The following is a 17470-nucleotide window of genomic DNA, read 5'->3' on the forward strand; positions in this document are numbered from 1 at the left end:
CTTCTTAATTCAGATCAAACTGAGGTTATTGTACTCGGCCCTGAAAATCTTAGAAATATGGTATCTAACCAGATTCTTACTCTGGATGGCATTACCTTGGCCTCCAGTTATACTGTGAGGAACCTTGGAGTCATTTTTGACCAAGACATGTCCTTCAATGCACATATTAAACAAATATGTAAGACTGCTTTCTTTCATTTGTGCAACATCTCTAAAGTTAGAAATATCCTGTCTCTTAGTGACGCTGAAAAACTAGTTCATGCATTTGTTACTTCCAGGCTGGACTACTGTAATTCATTATTATCAGAATGTCCTAAAAACTCCCTGAAAAGCCTTCAGCTAATCCAAAATGCTGCAGCAAGAGTACTGACAGGGACTAGAAAGAGAGCAGATTTCTCCTGTTTTGGCTTCCCTTCATTGGCTTCCTGTTAAATCCAGAATTAAATTCAAAATTCTACTCCTCACATACAAGGTCTTAAATAATCAGGCCCCATCTTATCTTAATGACCTTGTAGTACCATATCACCCTATTAGAGCACTTCGCTCTCACACTGCAGGCTTACTTGTTGTTCCTAGAGTATTTAAAAGTAGAATGGGAGGCAGAGCCTTCAGTTTTCAGGCCCCTTTTCTGTGGAACCAGCTTCCAGTTTGGATTCGGGAGACAGACACTATCTCTACTTTCAAGATTAGGCTTAAAACGTTCCTTTTAGCTGAAGCATATAGTTAGGGCTGGACCAGGTGACCCTGAATCCTCCCTTAGTTATGCTGCAATAGACGTAGGCAGCCGGGGATTCCCATGATGCATTGAGTTTTTCCTTTCCAGTCACCTTTCTCACTCAGTATGTGTTAATAGACCTCTCTGCATTGAATCATATCTGTTATTAACCTCTGTCTCTCTTCCACAGCATGTCTTTCATCCTGTTTTCCTTCTCTCACCCCAACCAGTCGCAACAGATGGCCGCCCCTCCCTGAGCCTGGTTCTGCCAGAGGTTTCTTCCTGTTAAAAGGGAGTTTTTCCTTCCCACTGTCGCCAAAGCGCTTGCTCATAGGTGGTCATATGATTGTTGGGTTTTTCTCTGTATCTATGAAGCGCCTTGAGGCGACTTTTTTTGAGATTTGGTGCTATATAAATAAAATTGAATTGAAATTGAATTGTACTTCTGTGACATTTACAGTTGCTTAGTTAATTAAGTGACTTAATTACTCACTTTTATTTACTAATTGAATTACTAAATGAAGCTGGAATTGTGCATTCTGCAGTTTTTAATAGTGTGTTATTAGTTTTTAAAGAAACAATATGCATTTTATACTATATTGTAAAAAGTATAAGGTAAGTTGAATTTAAAATATAATTAATAAAGTGTTGACTTTTTTCATCAATTCTTGTAGATACACAGAGTCGAGACTGAGCCTGATGATCATACTGAATCAGATGACAGCGGCAGGAATCTCCAAGTTCAACTGCAGATTGCAGATGCAATTATATTAATGTAGATTAATATAAACTCTTCAAGGGTCAAAATCTGCACACACATCATTCTGCATAGTGAAGGTCAGACAATTTGTGCATTGATCTTGAGAAGTAAGACTCATTAATTAATAGTAATATAATTAGACAAATGTTGAAACTTTATATTTCGATACATTTTGTCAACAACAAAAGAAACCAAGCTGTGCAGGTACTGATAACTGAATCTAAAGACCTTCATTTTTGTCAAGATTTGCCTGATTTAACTGTTGTTACCCTTGCTTATAGCTCACCTTAATATGTTTTTGATGTGTGTTAGAATGATTGTTTAATTGGCAAGGTTTGAACGAACAATTTTCAGAAGCCTCAAAATTCATCTGTTACTATTCCACGAATGATTGAAATAAAGTTCACCTCCATTTCAACATTGAATACGACTTTGGACATAAGAACTAAAAGGTGCTGCCAACGCATGTGTCCGCTAAGCCCCAGAAGGGTATAACCTGGGTCAAATGTGTTATTGTGTCTGACACACCTACAATATGAGGACTCGCAGAGTGACGTCACTGAAAGTGTGTTTAAAGTGTGTTAAGTTCCAAAACTGGCCAGTAGGCGGCGAAACTGAAAGTGAGCAAAAACGCTAAACACACTTAAACACACTTTTTCATAAAATTGTGATGTTTCAGGACTTTCGAGATTTTTGGTTTGGGAGCATGTTGGGAGCCTCTAGAACACTTTAGAAGGCTCAGAAAAATGAGGACCTCAAAAATGTCCTCATTTTTCTGAGCGTCCTCATTTTGTGAGTGTGTTATCATAAAATTGTCCTAAGATGTCATGAAAACAAGTACACACACACACACACACACACACACACACACACACACACACACACACACACACACACACACACACACACACAGAAGGGAAAGACAAGTGACAGAAAAAGTCACACTTAGTGTCTTTTCTCTCCTTTTTTCTTTCCCTCTCCTCCTGTTGGCCCTCATTTCCCCTTTCCTATCTCCCGCTCCTGTCTGTTTCAATTGTAATAACTTAAAAGTAAAAATACATAAATACATAATGAAGATCGAACAAACTATGGCAATCAAGTGGACTAGTTGGGAAAAGCCGTAATGATCCACTTGTGAAAGTAAATCTGTTGGGCATTCTGCTTGGCCTTCAGACAATAATTCTGATTGCTACAGTGTCAGACAGGACAGGTAAAAAAAAGGCACACTTCCACTAAGATGTTGTTTCCACCACACCCCTTCACCTCCCACCACAGAGCCAGACATGAACAAATCTTCTCTATGGTTTTCCTCTTGTCCTCCTGTCAGCCCGCTGCATATTCAGCATCTTCTTGTCCAATATAATATCCACTATCCTTCCTCTGCACTTGTCCAAACCATCTTAGCATTGTCTCGCTAACTTTCCCTCCAAGCTGCTCAATGTAAGCTGTCCCTGTGATATAATCATTTATAATCTGTCTAACCCTCACCACACCACCTTCACTTTTTTCATATCTATTCTTAAGAACACTAATTTGCTGCAAATTCTTTCCAGTTCGATCTCTCTGTATAGCGACTCAGTGCAGGTCATTTTCTTCTTTCTTTGTGTCCCCCCAGAAACACTCTCTACCACTTCATCCAAGTCACTCAGAAATCCTCTTTGTCCTCTCACTGATATCCACCCTGTGGGGCATACGCACTGACAACATTCAACCATCGCCAGTCATAGTCCCGACATTCGAACCTCTCCAGACTCTGGGCCGATTTTTTGTCCCAGGCCAGCCCTGGGTGTATCCATATAAATGGCCCACCCTGTACTCATGACTCATGGACTTCAAAGTCTTTTTCAGCCGCTCCATCAGCCAGAGGGTGGTAGGTGCTGGTCCGAACAGATTTAATGCCTGGTTGGTAATTTGTAGAGAGAGATATGAACGATGTGCCCTGGATTATAAGGCACTGGATTATAAGGCACTGGATTATAAGGCGCATTAAGCGAAACCAAACAGTCAAATATGTCAAACTTTACTCAACTCATACTTCTTGCTTCCTCCACTTCTGTACCAATGGTTCATTAATGTTGAATTCTCTCCAGCTGCTCTATTCCCATGTTGTTGCAGTATGTGAATGACTAACCTCGTATTGTGGATGGATTATCTCAGTTTTTCTCCTGCCTGAAGTTTGGTCTGTTTACAGCATCCTGCCATCCGATTGCATTTGTCCTTAACCATCGGGAACCCTCATGTTAACTTTCATCGAGTGGAAAAAGTTAGCGTTCATCCTCCAGCTTCACTGTGTTTATCAGATTCAGAACACTTTATTTATCCCCAAGGGGCATTTAAGAGACTGACTTTGCCGACCGTACACAAACATCACATTGGGGAAACAGGTCAGGCTGGGTAGCTGGCCGGTCAGCCGCACAAGCATGGAACGACCCGGAACCGAACAACAATGGAAAATGCACAACATGAGGAAAGACGAGGAGAAAAAACGAACTCCCCCCAGACTGAGCTCCAACAGCTATGTTATTTTATGCTAACATAGCTGTGTCGCTAGCGATCACATAGCACATCATTATATGCTAGCTAGCCCAACTTCAGTAACCCTACAAACGTCACTGCTGTTTAGTTTCCTGTCTTCATTTATGTTGGAAGTGATAGCAGAGCTGTACGTTTTAATTTTTTCATAAATCTCTCCGTCAGAACATGCTATATCATGCTTAGGTGGAAACTAGCAAGATAACTCTCTGCTAACTTCTAACTCTGTTATATTTAATAAATTCTGTTTTCGTGGATGCCTGGATGTTAAACTTAATTGTTACACCTGGTAAAGCACTAACACTCATCATTTTATTGAAGATGAAATAATTTAGAGAGTTCTTAACTCTCAGTGATGCCGCAGTGTTTGTCTGACTTTGGGAGCTGAAGTGGAGTTTGGACCCAGATCACTCCACGAGGTTCCTGACTACGGTAGCCGTAATGCTCCAACAATCCATCAATCGGTGCGGCTTCGTAGCTTACCAAAGTCGTACTTAACCATTTATTGACAGATTTTTGAGTGGCGTGTACCACATAAAATCGGTTCGAGGTCAGTAAGCACAACAGGAATGCATACATATTCATACACTTTTGATTTTTGAGAAAATTTAAGGATTTTAGGTGCACCTTATAGTGCGTAAAATACGGTACAATGTCATATTATCTATGTTACAGATAATCATAGCATGTTATGTAAAAGATGTTTCTATATCTGCGATTACCACAACTAGATGACTGGAACTGAAACTGTGAACAGGGAAAGAGACTGTGTGAACTGGAAAGAAGAGACTGTAGTCCTTTGTGGACACTACAAAGTCTCACATAATTTGATCTTTATGTCAGGTAGTCAGTAACCCATGAGATGGCAGATAATTACATATATTTCCGGTAGCAGCTGCTAGATTATGTCAAATGCTCTTAAGAAATCAAAGGAAGTGATCTTCACTGTACAGCTTTTATCTAAATGGGAGTATGTGGCGCAGACTTCACTTGAAGGTAGTGATGGTGTGTGGAAGCCAAAAACTGTGGTGGATATAAATTTGTGGAACCAGCACCCCAATGCAGGATGTGTGGATCCTATGAGTCTAACCCAGCAGGCAGAGCAGAGCTTGGATAGATGGGTGAGGGGACTGGTTTTAACAGCCTCTGGTGTCTGGAGGTCCACCCTGCGTATCTCAGTTTTTCCCCTTTACTGTTTCACAAAGGGTTAAAAGGGAATGGGCACAATTTAGAATTTATTTGCAGGATATTTTCTTAAAGCAACTTAGTAGGCAAAAGTGGAAAAGTGGAATCAAATAATAATAATCACAAAGTAATAATCTAATCACCTGAATTATACTTGTATAATTAACAGCTAATGCTGACCTTGTTCTGATCTTTGGTAGAAAGCAGGTTGGAGGTAAGAATGAGCACAACCAGATCTGATGATGCACTTTTCCCTTCTGATTCTTTAATCTAACACGTCAGAAATGAGCAGAGAAAAAAACAAAAAATGCAAACAGAATTTGCAGGTTCACATTTGCCTCTGAACCTGCAGTGGGAACTCATTGTTGCTGACATACAATCATTCAAGCCACACCTTATTATCTCCTCTCTAACTGACTTTTTTAAATCCATGACTTAAAACAGGGTTTAAACTTTAAAATTATTTAATGACATTTTCTTCTTTTCTATGTTATACTTAATTTGTCAATAATTCCATCACATATGAATGTTCAGTCAAATATGAATATACTATACTTGTATGTTAATAATGTTTTATTCAGCTCATGCAATTCACTGAAGTCAAGGAAAACTGGGTGTGGCAATTGTGCAGACAAGCGATGCACTGAAAATGGAACAGCTTTACACTCTCTCCTTAGTGGGAAAACTACTGTCTTCAAAACTACAATGTGCAGAGACTACACAGTGTGCATTTTACTTTGCCACACTGAACAGGCAGTGAAAAATATTATTTCATTGCAAAAGTTGGAATTTTAAAGTAGAAGGAAGATCTAGGGCAACATTAACTAACCAGCACACAGCATTCATTTGATGTTAAAAAACTGAATGTACTAAGTAAAGGAGTGTCATTTGGTGGCTTGCCTTGTGCATATGTATTTTTAAAACCTTTACTTTCAGGAGAAGAATTAAATTAGTCACGCAAATGTGAATTACGCCGTCTGCACTAAACTGCCACAGTACCACAGACTGTCCAAAATCTAATGCTGAGAAAAAATATGTCTTATGCCTTGTGGTGGTAGTGATAGTTGCTACTAAGAGTTATCAGAAGTTATCAGAACGATCACATAATTGGCACTTTGCATTGATGGCTCAAAGCCTCAGTGCCTCTTCATTCAGTTCTCACGCTGAGTGTTTAGAAGTGAGCCCCACCTTTTGTTCCTCAATAACACCGGGATTTTCACTTTGACAGGAATTAATTGAAATGAGCTTCTTTTTCTCAAGCCACTTTTTTTTCTCAGCAGTGCGCACACAGCGAGCAACCTCTAACAAATATTTATCTCTATTGCACCATTTTTGCCTGAGCTTACACTGGATTGTTTATTTAGTTTGTAGGCCTGCACCATTCTCTCTCTTCTGGATTATTGAGCCACTAATTCACAGTTCAGAGTTCAGGTGTACATTTAACACATTTTTGTGAAAAACTCTAAATATGTCAGCGGTTGCAATGCAGTTATAATTAACATTTATATGATCTGTGCAACTTTGCTTATCATGTCGATGGTTTTCATGACTGGTGGGCTGTTACGTCGCAATGAATTATGGGACGGCATTTTCTCCTATCCTTTCATAAAGGATGGTTCAGTGTATCCTATGCTAAAGGAAGCAATGATGCTCCTTTCCTTAATCTTTGGAGAATTTTCACAGCTCATATTACTGCCCCCACACAGATATGTCTGGCTGATGTCTCTCAGTTAGAAACCCTCCTAAACAAAGTGAACTATTGGAATGCACCCCAAGTCTTTAAGTAAACATTGAGATGTTAAAGCTGGGCCCTGTGAGATTTCAGTCCTGGCCTTTGTAGTTATGTTGTGGTTGAAAAAAGGAGTCAGCAGTGCAAAACCAGATATAGAGGTCAATATCATATGTATTATTTCACGAAACAGAATTTGTGAATATAACCTGCCCTCAAATAATGACATTTTGAAATCTTCCGAAATCCTCATGAACAAAAAGGGTTTGTATTTCAGCAGCTTCCTCTGATTGGTGCTCAGGGTAGCTGACAGTGAGCATTGCCCAGTTGTGGAATGTTTGATAGGGATTCACATAATTTAGCAGTGCTTCCTGTCAGCTGGTTTCAGAGAGGTCTGAAATGCCCTTTTGCTCTGATATACACTACCAGTCATAAGTTTGCATACACCTTTTTTTTTAATGGTTTTTCTTCATTTTTACAACTTTCTACATTGTAGATACAAACTGAAGACATCAAATGTATGAAGCCAGATATGTGGAATTATGTGGCAAACAATAAATTGATAAATAACTAATTTTAGAATCCTAAAAAGTAGCCACCCTATGTTTTGTTGACACTGCTGCAAACCCTCGGCCTTCCCTCAATGAGCTTCATGGTGTAGTCACGTGAAATGGTTTAACTTCACCGGTGTGCATGTCAGGGTTTATTTCTGGAATTTCTCTTCTTCATGGGTTTGGGACCATCATTTGTGTTGTGCGGAAGTCAGGTTGGTACACAGCTGACAGCCCTACTTGACAAATGTTAGAATTCATATTATGGCAAGAACCAATCAGCTAAGTAAAGAGAAACAACAGTCCATCATTACTTTAAGAACTGAAGGTCAGTCAGTCCGGAAAATTGCTAAAACTTGTCCCCAAAGTGCAAAAACCATCAAGCACTACGTCAAAACTGTCTCACATGAGGACCGCCCCAGGAAAGGAAGACCAAGAGTCACCTCTGCTGCTGAGGATAACTTCATCTGAGACACCAGCTGAGACACATTAACAGCACCTCAGATCAGAACCCAGATAAATGCCACGTAGAGTTCAAGTAGCAGACACATCTCTACATCAACTGTTCAGAGGAGACTGTGAATCAGGCCTTTATGGTCAAACAGCTGCTAAGAAACCACAACTAAGAAAAGCAACAAGCAGAAGAGATTTGTTTGGGCCAAGAAACACAAGGAGTGGACATTAGACCAGTGGAAATCTCGGCTTTGGTCTGATAAGTCCAAATCTGAGATCTTTGGCTCCTCCCACCATTTCTTTGTGCAGAAATGGTGAACAATGATCTCCACATGCATGGTTCCCACTGTGAAGCATGGAGGAGGAGGTGTGATGGTGTGGGGGGGCTTTGCCGGGGAGACTGTTGGGGATTATTCAAAACTGAAGGCACACTGAACCAACCTGGTTATTACAGCATCCTGCAGCGACATACCATCCCATCCGGTTTGGGTTTAGTTGGACCATCATTTAATTATTAATAGGACAATGACCACCAAACACACCTCCAGGCTGTGCCAGATGGCCTGGCCTCCAAAGTCACCTGACCTAAACTCAGTCAAGATGGTTTGGGATGAGATGGACCACAGAGTGAAGGCAAAAGGGTCAACAAGTGTTCAGCATCTCTGGGAACTCCTTCAAGACTGTTGAAAAACCAGGAGCTCATGAGCTCATTGAGAGAATGCCAAGAGCAGTAATTAAAGCAAAGGGTGGATTTTTGAAGAATCTAAAATATAAAACATGTTTTGAGTTATTGACACTTTTTTGTTTACTACATAATTCCATATGTGTTCATTCATGGTTTTGACACCTTTAGTAAGAACCTACAATATACATCGTCATGAAAATAGAGAAAAAACATTAAATTAGGGGATGTGTTGAAACTTTTGACTATATCTCAGTTTTGCATTCACATTTTTTTTCAAGTGATGAGATGCTGTTGTATTTCTTATTTTCCCCAGGTATGTATGGGCCAGATGAGGGCTGGGCATCTGCCTACCCACAATGTGGAGAGAGAAACCAGTCACCAATCAATATTGTGGATAAGGATACCAAAATATCCAGAGAATATCAGGAGCTGACACTGGAGGGTTTTAACATAGAATCTTCAAATAAGACATCTATGAAGAACACTGGCAAAACAGGTAAACATAACACATGTTCTGTTTGTCCTTTTGTTGAAGTTTCTTTTTTTGTTCTTGATTTATGCTTCCCTTTACAACAACAATCTTTGTCTTTAGGAGGGGAGATCATTTCTATACCTTGGCGTATCTTGTCTGACATTGTACGGGCATGAATTCTCACATTAACATTGACTTTAGCTGGGCAAGCTGAGAGGCCTGCAGCTTTTTCAGGTGGTTTGTTCGGCACTGTAGCAATCAGAATTATTTTCTGAAGGCCAAGAAAAATGCCCAGTGGATTTATTTTTTCAAGTGGATTATTACGGCTTTGCCATGTCCACTTAAATGATCTTTATGATTATTACTTAATTCATTTATTTTTAACTTTTAAGATATTACAAATGGAACAGACATGACTGGGGGATAGGAAAGGTAAAGATGTAGAATAGAAAAGTTCAAGAAAAGGAGAGGGGAAGAAAAATAGAGGGGAAGAGGGACAGAGAGAAAAGACAAAAAAAATCTGCTGGATCACCTGCTGGAAGAAAAAAAAAGCAAAAAGAGAACAACCACAAGAGAAACCACAGCAAGAACCTAGATAAGTGTAAGTGACCAATAGATATTGAATGTTAATGAGCAGCGCGCAAGACCGACAATGCATGACGTGCTTTGACGCAGCAGCCAAGGAAGATACAGTATGTGTCTGTGCACACCTGTGTGCATGAGCGCGCTTGTATTCAAAAGGTCTGTGAAGGTTCTCAGTCATCCAGGTCATCGTAGTCAAAGGAGCTTGCAAAGAAAAGCGTCTGGACTTCTTTAAGTTGCTTGACTCTCTGACTCTCTTTAAGTTGCTTGACTCACCAACTCTCTGCCATCTATAATCCAGTTTTGAGATCCCTTCCCAGACGCCTTAACGCCCACTCACATCCTGGGCCATCTGACCTCAGGAATTCGCATGATAAGGTGGGGCCAGGTTTCACAATGAACACACCCGAAACTCTGGCTGATTGGGACCCAAACCCAGTTTCCCACCTTGGCTCAGGCGATTAGAGGATCATCAGGGGGTCCTTTTGTCCCTCTGTGGGGGGTTACTCCCACTAGGTTTATATCTGGGACTCTCCACCATTTGACCTTAGAACTGAAGAAGCTTCTCGGATGAGAGGTGAAACGTCTTCAAGCAACTTAAAGAAGTCCAGACGCTTTTCTTTGCAAGCTCCTTTGTATTCAAAAGGTTTCTCCACTATCTGATAGTGGGTGTGGGGAGCCATAGCCCTGCCCCCCAGGACATCAAGCAGGCATGGAGGAGATCCAGGCCCCAAATATCTTGAGGCCCCCCAATGCACGAGAGCCCAAGGAGGACAATCATGCAACCCACCTAGAAAGAGCTTAGGATAGTCCCAGACAGGGGGTCATGCAGCAGCCACATTGCAGAAGCTACAGGGGGCTGTGACGATGTGCCTGCAGGATCTGCTGGCAGCCAGCTGTGTCAGAGTGGACCTAGACCTGGGCCTGAAGGGCAGTTCAGAGTTCAGGTGTACATTTAACACATTTTTGTGAAAAACTCTAAATATGTCAGCAGGTTGATAAATGCAGTTATAATTAACATTTATATGATCTGTGCAACTTTGCTTATCATGTCGATGGTTTTCATGACTAGTGGGCTGTTATGAGGGCCCAGGCCCCACCAAGCAGCCACCGGGAGTGAGCTAGTATGTATCTGAGCCCCCAGCCCTGGATACCGAGAACCACCAATGCACTGACAGCTGAGGGCATCAGCCACTGGCAGGGAGTGTGGTGGTGGGAGATAGATCCCTACACCAGGGGGGCCTCAGATGTTCCCAGAGAGGTGGAGTCTAAGACCCGACCTGACACATACACACAGACAAACAAACAGGCACACACAGACACAAACATGCATTCCCACCCTCATGCACACATATACAAATACCCAGCACTTGCCCACCGTGGAGACACACAGAACAGCAGCAGGGAGGCCCAGCATCCCAGACCCCGACCAGACGGCCAACTCCTCCTCCCGAACAGAAAACGGGGGGGAAGAACCCATACCTCTCTCCGCCCACTCATATGTGTTGCTGTGTGCTGTTCTAAAGTGCATTTAAAACACGGGAGGGGCATGGAGTTTTCTGCAAGAAAGCAGCAGGTGTCAGCATGGCCCCTCCCGAGAACCCACTGTTAAGTCTATTTGTTGAATGTTTGTCATTATGCTTCTTAAATTTGTAAGGTCTGAGTTCAGTCTATAGGATCAAGACATTCCTCTCTGTGCTGGGGGAGGTTTTATGCAGAAACATCCTATCTGAAAGATCTGTTTCTTGTGATGTTGCTTCCTGCTTTTGTGATCCTTTTGGTGAGCAGGAAGTCATGCACACAGAGACACATGCACACAGAGAGACACACATTCTCACACACTCACTCAAACACACACACACATTCTTACCTGCATACACACACACACACACACACACACACACACACACACACACACACACACACACACACACACACACACACATATACATACAGTGCCTTGTCTTTGTAACCGGGGGGGTTTACGAGGGGAGGTACTAGTGTATTGTGTGAACTGTTTTCCCAATAAAAGGCAGCAACCATCAGGAGCTGGCCCCATTTGGGTTTAGCCTCATCCTGCCTGTCACACAGCACTAACCCTGACACCACTTGTGAATGTGAAAATAAATGGTAAGTGGTCTGTATTTGTATAGCGCTTTACTTGGTCCTAAGGACCCCAAAGCGCTTTAAACTATACACAATCATCCACCCATTCACACACTGGTGATGGCAAGCTACAGTGTAGCCACAGCCGCCCTGGGGCGCACTGACAGAGGAGAGCATAGTGTTTCAATTCTCTCTATATCTCAGAAAATTGCAATAGAATGACAAAGGACCCTGTAAGGGACACTGTAAGCAACTGAAAAACAATTCTGCCTGGCAAATTAGCCCCACATGTGAGAATATGCTTTATAAGCTGATGGAAACTGACGGAAATGATCTTTAGTGAGGATGTATTCCTCAGAGAAAATCTGAAGGAGAAACAGACCTATATTTAGCACGTCTTAGAATATGTTTCTTTAATTTATGCATGTAAAGCTGTTTCATGCTGTGCACGTGCCCACATTCTGATGGTGTTTCAAGGAACCTTTGAAATTGTCTTCATGTCATCGATAGATGTCACATTTTTGTTTCTGTATCTGTTTTTAAAGAGAAATTATTTCCATGTCTGCTGGAAAATCTGATAAGTAATAAATCAAAGCTCACTTTTTTCATCTACCCACATAGCAAAATTGGTATGGCCCGGATCTGGCTTACACGTGGCCCACACATGGGCCAGCACAAGGCCATTTGCAGACACACTGGTGGTCCTGTGCTGGCCCAGAACAGTTTCAACTCTGGGCCCAGATGTCAGCCTAATGTGTACCTTAATCAAGCCATGTAATAACAACATGTGCCGGAACATAGGAGTGCAAAAGTAACATGACGAAACTCTGTTCAGACAGTGAATGGACTGATTCTTATATTGCACTTTTCTAGTCTCCTGGATTACTCAAAGTGCTCTATACAACATGCCACATTCACACACTTTCTCTAAACTTAGTGCTTTCTTACTACATTTATACACATTCACATTCTTGACATGCAGACCGGAGGAGCCAGGGATCAAACCACTAATCTTCCAACCAGTAGGTGTTCTGCTCTACCTCCTGAGCTACAGCCACCCAGTGGGAAGCATGAGTAAACCCTTACAAGGTTTTGGATAAAGTGTACACTCCCAAACCTGTGAAACCTGGTTTGAATTTGAATTTGAATTTGAAACGTTGGCTACCATAGCAGTATAGTATTGCAACATGGCATTTGGGTCTTCTAACTAAAATAGGAAAATAGGAAAATAAATAGTGCCATCAGTGCCAGGCCTGGCCCATATCTGGATGACATACCACTTACCATGCCAGAAGTCAGCCAGCAGTGCCTGCTTGACACCAGATGCGGGCCAGACCTGCCTGCTATGTGGGTAATCACTGTTTTTTTTTCTCTCCTCTTCTGTATTTCTTCCAGTCGCCATCATGTTGACAGATCATTACTTTGTTCGGGGAGCAGGTCTACCAGGGAGGTTTAAGGCAGAAAAAGTAGAGTTTCATTGGGGTACAAGCAATGGATCGGAGGGCTCTGAACACAGTATCAATGGCCAACGTTATCCTGCGGAGGTAAGCTCAATTTTCTAAGGAAAAAAAATACAATATAATTTAAAATGTTTGAATATAATTTTTGACTACATTTATATTTCACCTTTAAAAGGTGTTTACCTTACCTTGTTTGGTAGACTTCTTTTCAGCACAACCTTACATGTCTTTACTTTTTTTTTCAATTTCGACATATTGTATTGACAACATTTACTTTCTATTGCATGAAAAACATAAAATCCAAGTAGGCAAAAATTATTATTTTTTTACTGTGAAAACAAACACATTTAAGGAATCATTTTTATAACTTGAGATGCAAATATAAATTATAAAAAAATATATATGAATTGTGCAAACTTAAAAAATACATGCAATGGCTGGGGTGTCTTTTGTGCAACTATTTAAAACTTTTTCCTTTAGAACTATCAGGTGTCATAATAAGGTGCTACACAAATTATTTGTGCCATTCCACCACGAGACTGAGGGACAGGCCTTAGACCCAAAGACTTGACAACAGGAGCTGTATCACTTTGTCTGTTTTCCACGCAGAGACCGCATTTACATTTCAGTGTCCCTGTCGTGGCTATTTGGCCAGCATCTGTGTCATTCAACAGCCACCTTATTGTTTTGACACATAATACAAAAAACAAACAAAAAATACTACACTACAAACCAACTACACACTCCAAACAAGCTAATGTCACAAATCTCACATCTCAAATCTCGCTCTCTTGTCGCTGTCACTATCCCCGCTTCCTAAGCAAGCAAATGTCAAATGTTATCATTAGTGCTGTCAAAATTATCGCGTTAATTGTTAAGATCAACGCGAAATGTTTAATGCATTAAAAACATTTAACGCTGATTTTGTTTTTTTATTAATTTCCTGTAATCTAAGACCTTTAAATTCATGAGCACCTCTGGAGGAGGGGGCAACAGTGTGCTATGCTGGCGTTTGGCCTGACAGAAATGATTAGAAGAAGAAGAAGAAGAAGTGACACCATGCTACTATCTAGCTAACACTAGCTAACACACGCAAGCATGGACGAGGGCGGACTTTTGGGTGGAAAGTTTCTCTTTAAGAAGTTGCCTGATGGCTTGTTGGACAAAACGAGAGTAAGATGCACAATTTGCAACGCTGAATTCAAGTACCACAGAAGCAGTTCATCACTGGCGTATCACCTGAGAGCAAAACACCCAACTGAATCCACCTCTACGGGACCTCGCCAGTCTCCGCTTCAGGAGTATGGTGCTTGTGGACGAATAACAAAAAATGTGAGAGAAAAGGTAACCAATTCCTTGGTTGTTTGGATAGCTAAAAACTGCCGACCAGTTAGCATAGTAGAAGATGATGGACTGAGAGAAGTCATTCGTGCTGCATCAGGAGATGAGTGTTACAATCTGCCCTCGAGAGGAACCATTGTGTCGAGACTGCACACTTTGTATGGGGACCAGAGGGCTCAGCAGTCCAGCAAGCTTGTGCAAGTAAGGAATTTCGCTCTCACCGGAGACCACTGGACTTCGGTGAACAACGATAATTACTTAAAATATAAAGAATAAAAAAATGTAATTGGAGCCAGGCTATTAATAAAGTAATTGAGATTAATCGCAATTAATAACAGAAAATTGTGAGATTAGTTAGTTAATTTTTTTTAATCTATTGACAGCACTAGTTATCATATAATGTTTGTTTTTGGTTGGCATTTTGCTATTGACCCACAGGTTTCTGTAAGAACATACGTAGGCTGCCATGACAGACCAGTACTTCCGCAGTCCGGTTACTCAAAGTGAGAGCCAGCGTTCACTCGTTGCTAACAAAAAAATCGTTTACTTTGTGCTGTAATTAGCGGCTTTACCTGTTCGAGGATGAGCTCAATTGCTAACTTTACTGTTGCAGTGATGGCGAGGTTTCATTGGTGCTTTGCTAACACTAGACTTTATTGAACTATCAATAAAGTCTTGGTGTGCAAGGTGATATGGTGCACACTGGGAGTTCACATTGCACTGTTGCTCTGCCCTGTGACGTCTGTCTTAGTTTATCTTAGTTTATCTGTCTTAGACGTTTGGATTCAAGCCTCTTTTCTGTCCCTGCATTCCACCTGCGCTGCTCGTCTGTACATGCAAGCCTCGTCTTTCCACTCATCACAGCGTTCTGCACCTGCAACAAACATTAATAGTATTTTCTCACTGTCAATACTCAAGATTTAACATCATGAGGAAATTTACACTAACAAAAGTACTACTGTGTCTGTTTATATCAGTGGTGGACAAAGGGCTGGTGTCCTGCATGTTTTAGATATGACCCTGGGTCAACACACCTGAAACATATCTAAACCACTGAAATAAAAGTACTGGCAAGGTCACCCATATTTTCCATTTCATATCAATAGTGAGTTGCTTTTTGATAATTTTTGATAATTTTTTTCAAATTATTATATTCTGCATATACTACGCAGTGTCACATTTTCTTATAATATTTTATTAAAATATTATAAGAATATTAATTTTATCTTTGTGTGATTGTACAGCATACAGCCCACACAAAGTTTAAACAATGAGTGGCTTCCACATGTAAACAGTCAACAGCTCCACGCAGCACTTACCCACATAGCAAAGTTGGTATGGCCCGGACCTAGCCCACACAGTGTGCTTACACATGGTCCACATACCCAAAAGAATGACGGCCCTTTGGTGCCCCAGATCTGGTTTGCCAGATGTGGTCCACACATGGGTCAGCACAAGGCCAGTTGCAGACACACTGCTGGTCCTGCGCTGGCCCAGAACAGTTTCAGCTCTGGACCCAGATGTCAGCCTAATGTGTACAATAATCAAGCCATGTACTAACAACATGTGCCAGAACATGCAAAATAGTGCGAAAGTAACATGACGAAACTCTGTTCAGATAGTGAGTGACTCTTATATAGCACTTTTCTGGTCTCCCAGAGTACTCAAAGTGCTGTATACAACATTCCACATTCAGTCAATCACACATCTTCTTTAAACTGAGTGCTTCCTAACTACATTCTTACACATTCAGACTCTTGACATGCAGACTGGAGGAGCCAGGGATCGAACCACTAACCTTCCAATCAGGAGGTGATATGCTTTACCTCCTGAGCTACAGGTTTTGGATAAAGTGTACACTCACAAACCTGTCAAACATGCATTTGAAATGTTAGCTACCATAACAGTATAGTATTGCAACATGGCATATGGGTCTTCTCAAATAGGAAAATAGGAACATAAATAATGCCATCATTGCCAGACATGGCGCACATCTGGTTGACATACACTCTGCCATTACACCAGTCAGTCAGAAGTGCCAGCTTGATGCCAGATCAGGGCTAGACCTGTTTTCTATGGGCCTGGGCCACATAAACCAAATCACAATCGAGCCCGATATGGCATGCCATCACATAGACAGTGCCATCTATGCCACGCCTGGCCCATATCTGGATGACATACATCTTATCATGCCAGAAGTCAGCCAGCAGTGCCAGCTTGATACCAGATCTGGGCCGGACTTCCTTGCTATGTGGGTAACTAGATAGCAGCATCGTGACTCCTCAATCACAGCCTTCCAGAGTTTCTGTTTCAGTCATTTAAACATTTTGATATCCACATAGGTGATATACCTTCCACAGAGTAACAGCTGCATGACTACATGATTTCCCGCGATTTCCAGTGATACAGGAACAGCCGGGTGTCTCGACTACTCCACTTTCCGCCACAGGGGGGTGCAGAGCCATTGCAGGGGGGAGGGGGGTGCGGTATGAATGTGAAAAACAATAACAACAAAAAAATGCTTGGACATTGGGGCGCCCACACAACCGCAAAGCAGGAGATGAAGCATTGCCAAATATGTTCCCAAACCAACTTCCTTCCAATCCAAATACTAGAAAATATGATGAAGCATGTCTTCCCTTTGGCTTCACCTGCACAAGTACAAGGTAGGTCTCCCTGACAGAATTTGTTTCCCCTGTGTGAGGAACACACGCTGCGCTGTCCAAATCACGGACAAACAGTAGCCAACCTTCTTGATTTTGATTTTGATTTTGCCTGAGCCAGAAATATTATAATTCTGATCATGTATCAGTACACAGCAAAATCTCCAGTGTTAATTCAACTCCTATAGTGTTAAAGTTAACACTTTTCCAGTGTTTATATAATTCTCACTGGTTTA

The 17470-nt window shown here is 41.4% G+C and overlaps 1 protein-coding gene across 7 annotated transcripts in view; it reads left to right on the forward strand.

The window, feature by feature from the left end:
- LOC147329773 (receptor-type tyrosine-protein phosphatase gamma-like) overlaps positions 1–17470 on the forward strand; it is a 407188-nt gene that overhangs the window by 243915 nt on the left and 145803 nt on the right. For all 7 annotated transcript variants that reach the window (XR_015129015.1, XR_015129017.1, XR_015129018.1 and 4 more), the window contains exons 3-4: positions 8924–9106; positions 13166–13314. Coding sequence is in view for 3 of the 7 variants with exons in the window: in XM_086291106.1 (XP_086147232.1) it covers positions 8924–9106; positions 13166–13314 (332 nt within the window). In the remaining 4 variants the exon portion in view is untranslated. The remainder of the gene's footprint in view (positions 1–8923; positions 9107–13165; positions 13315–17470) is intronic.

This window comes from Aulonocara sp. 'chitande type north' Nkhata Bay, linkage group LG5 (assembly GCF_057382095.1).
Source record: "Aulonocara sp. 'chitande type north' Nkhata Bay isolate Kocher_YH1m ecotype deep benthic linkage group LG5, A_spYH_male_GT1.1, whole genome shotgun sequence".
Lineage (NCBI taxonomy): Eukaryota > Metazoa > Chordata > Actinopteri > Cichliformes > Cichlidae > Aulonocara > Aulonocara sp. 'chitande type north' Nkhata Bay.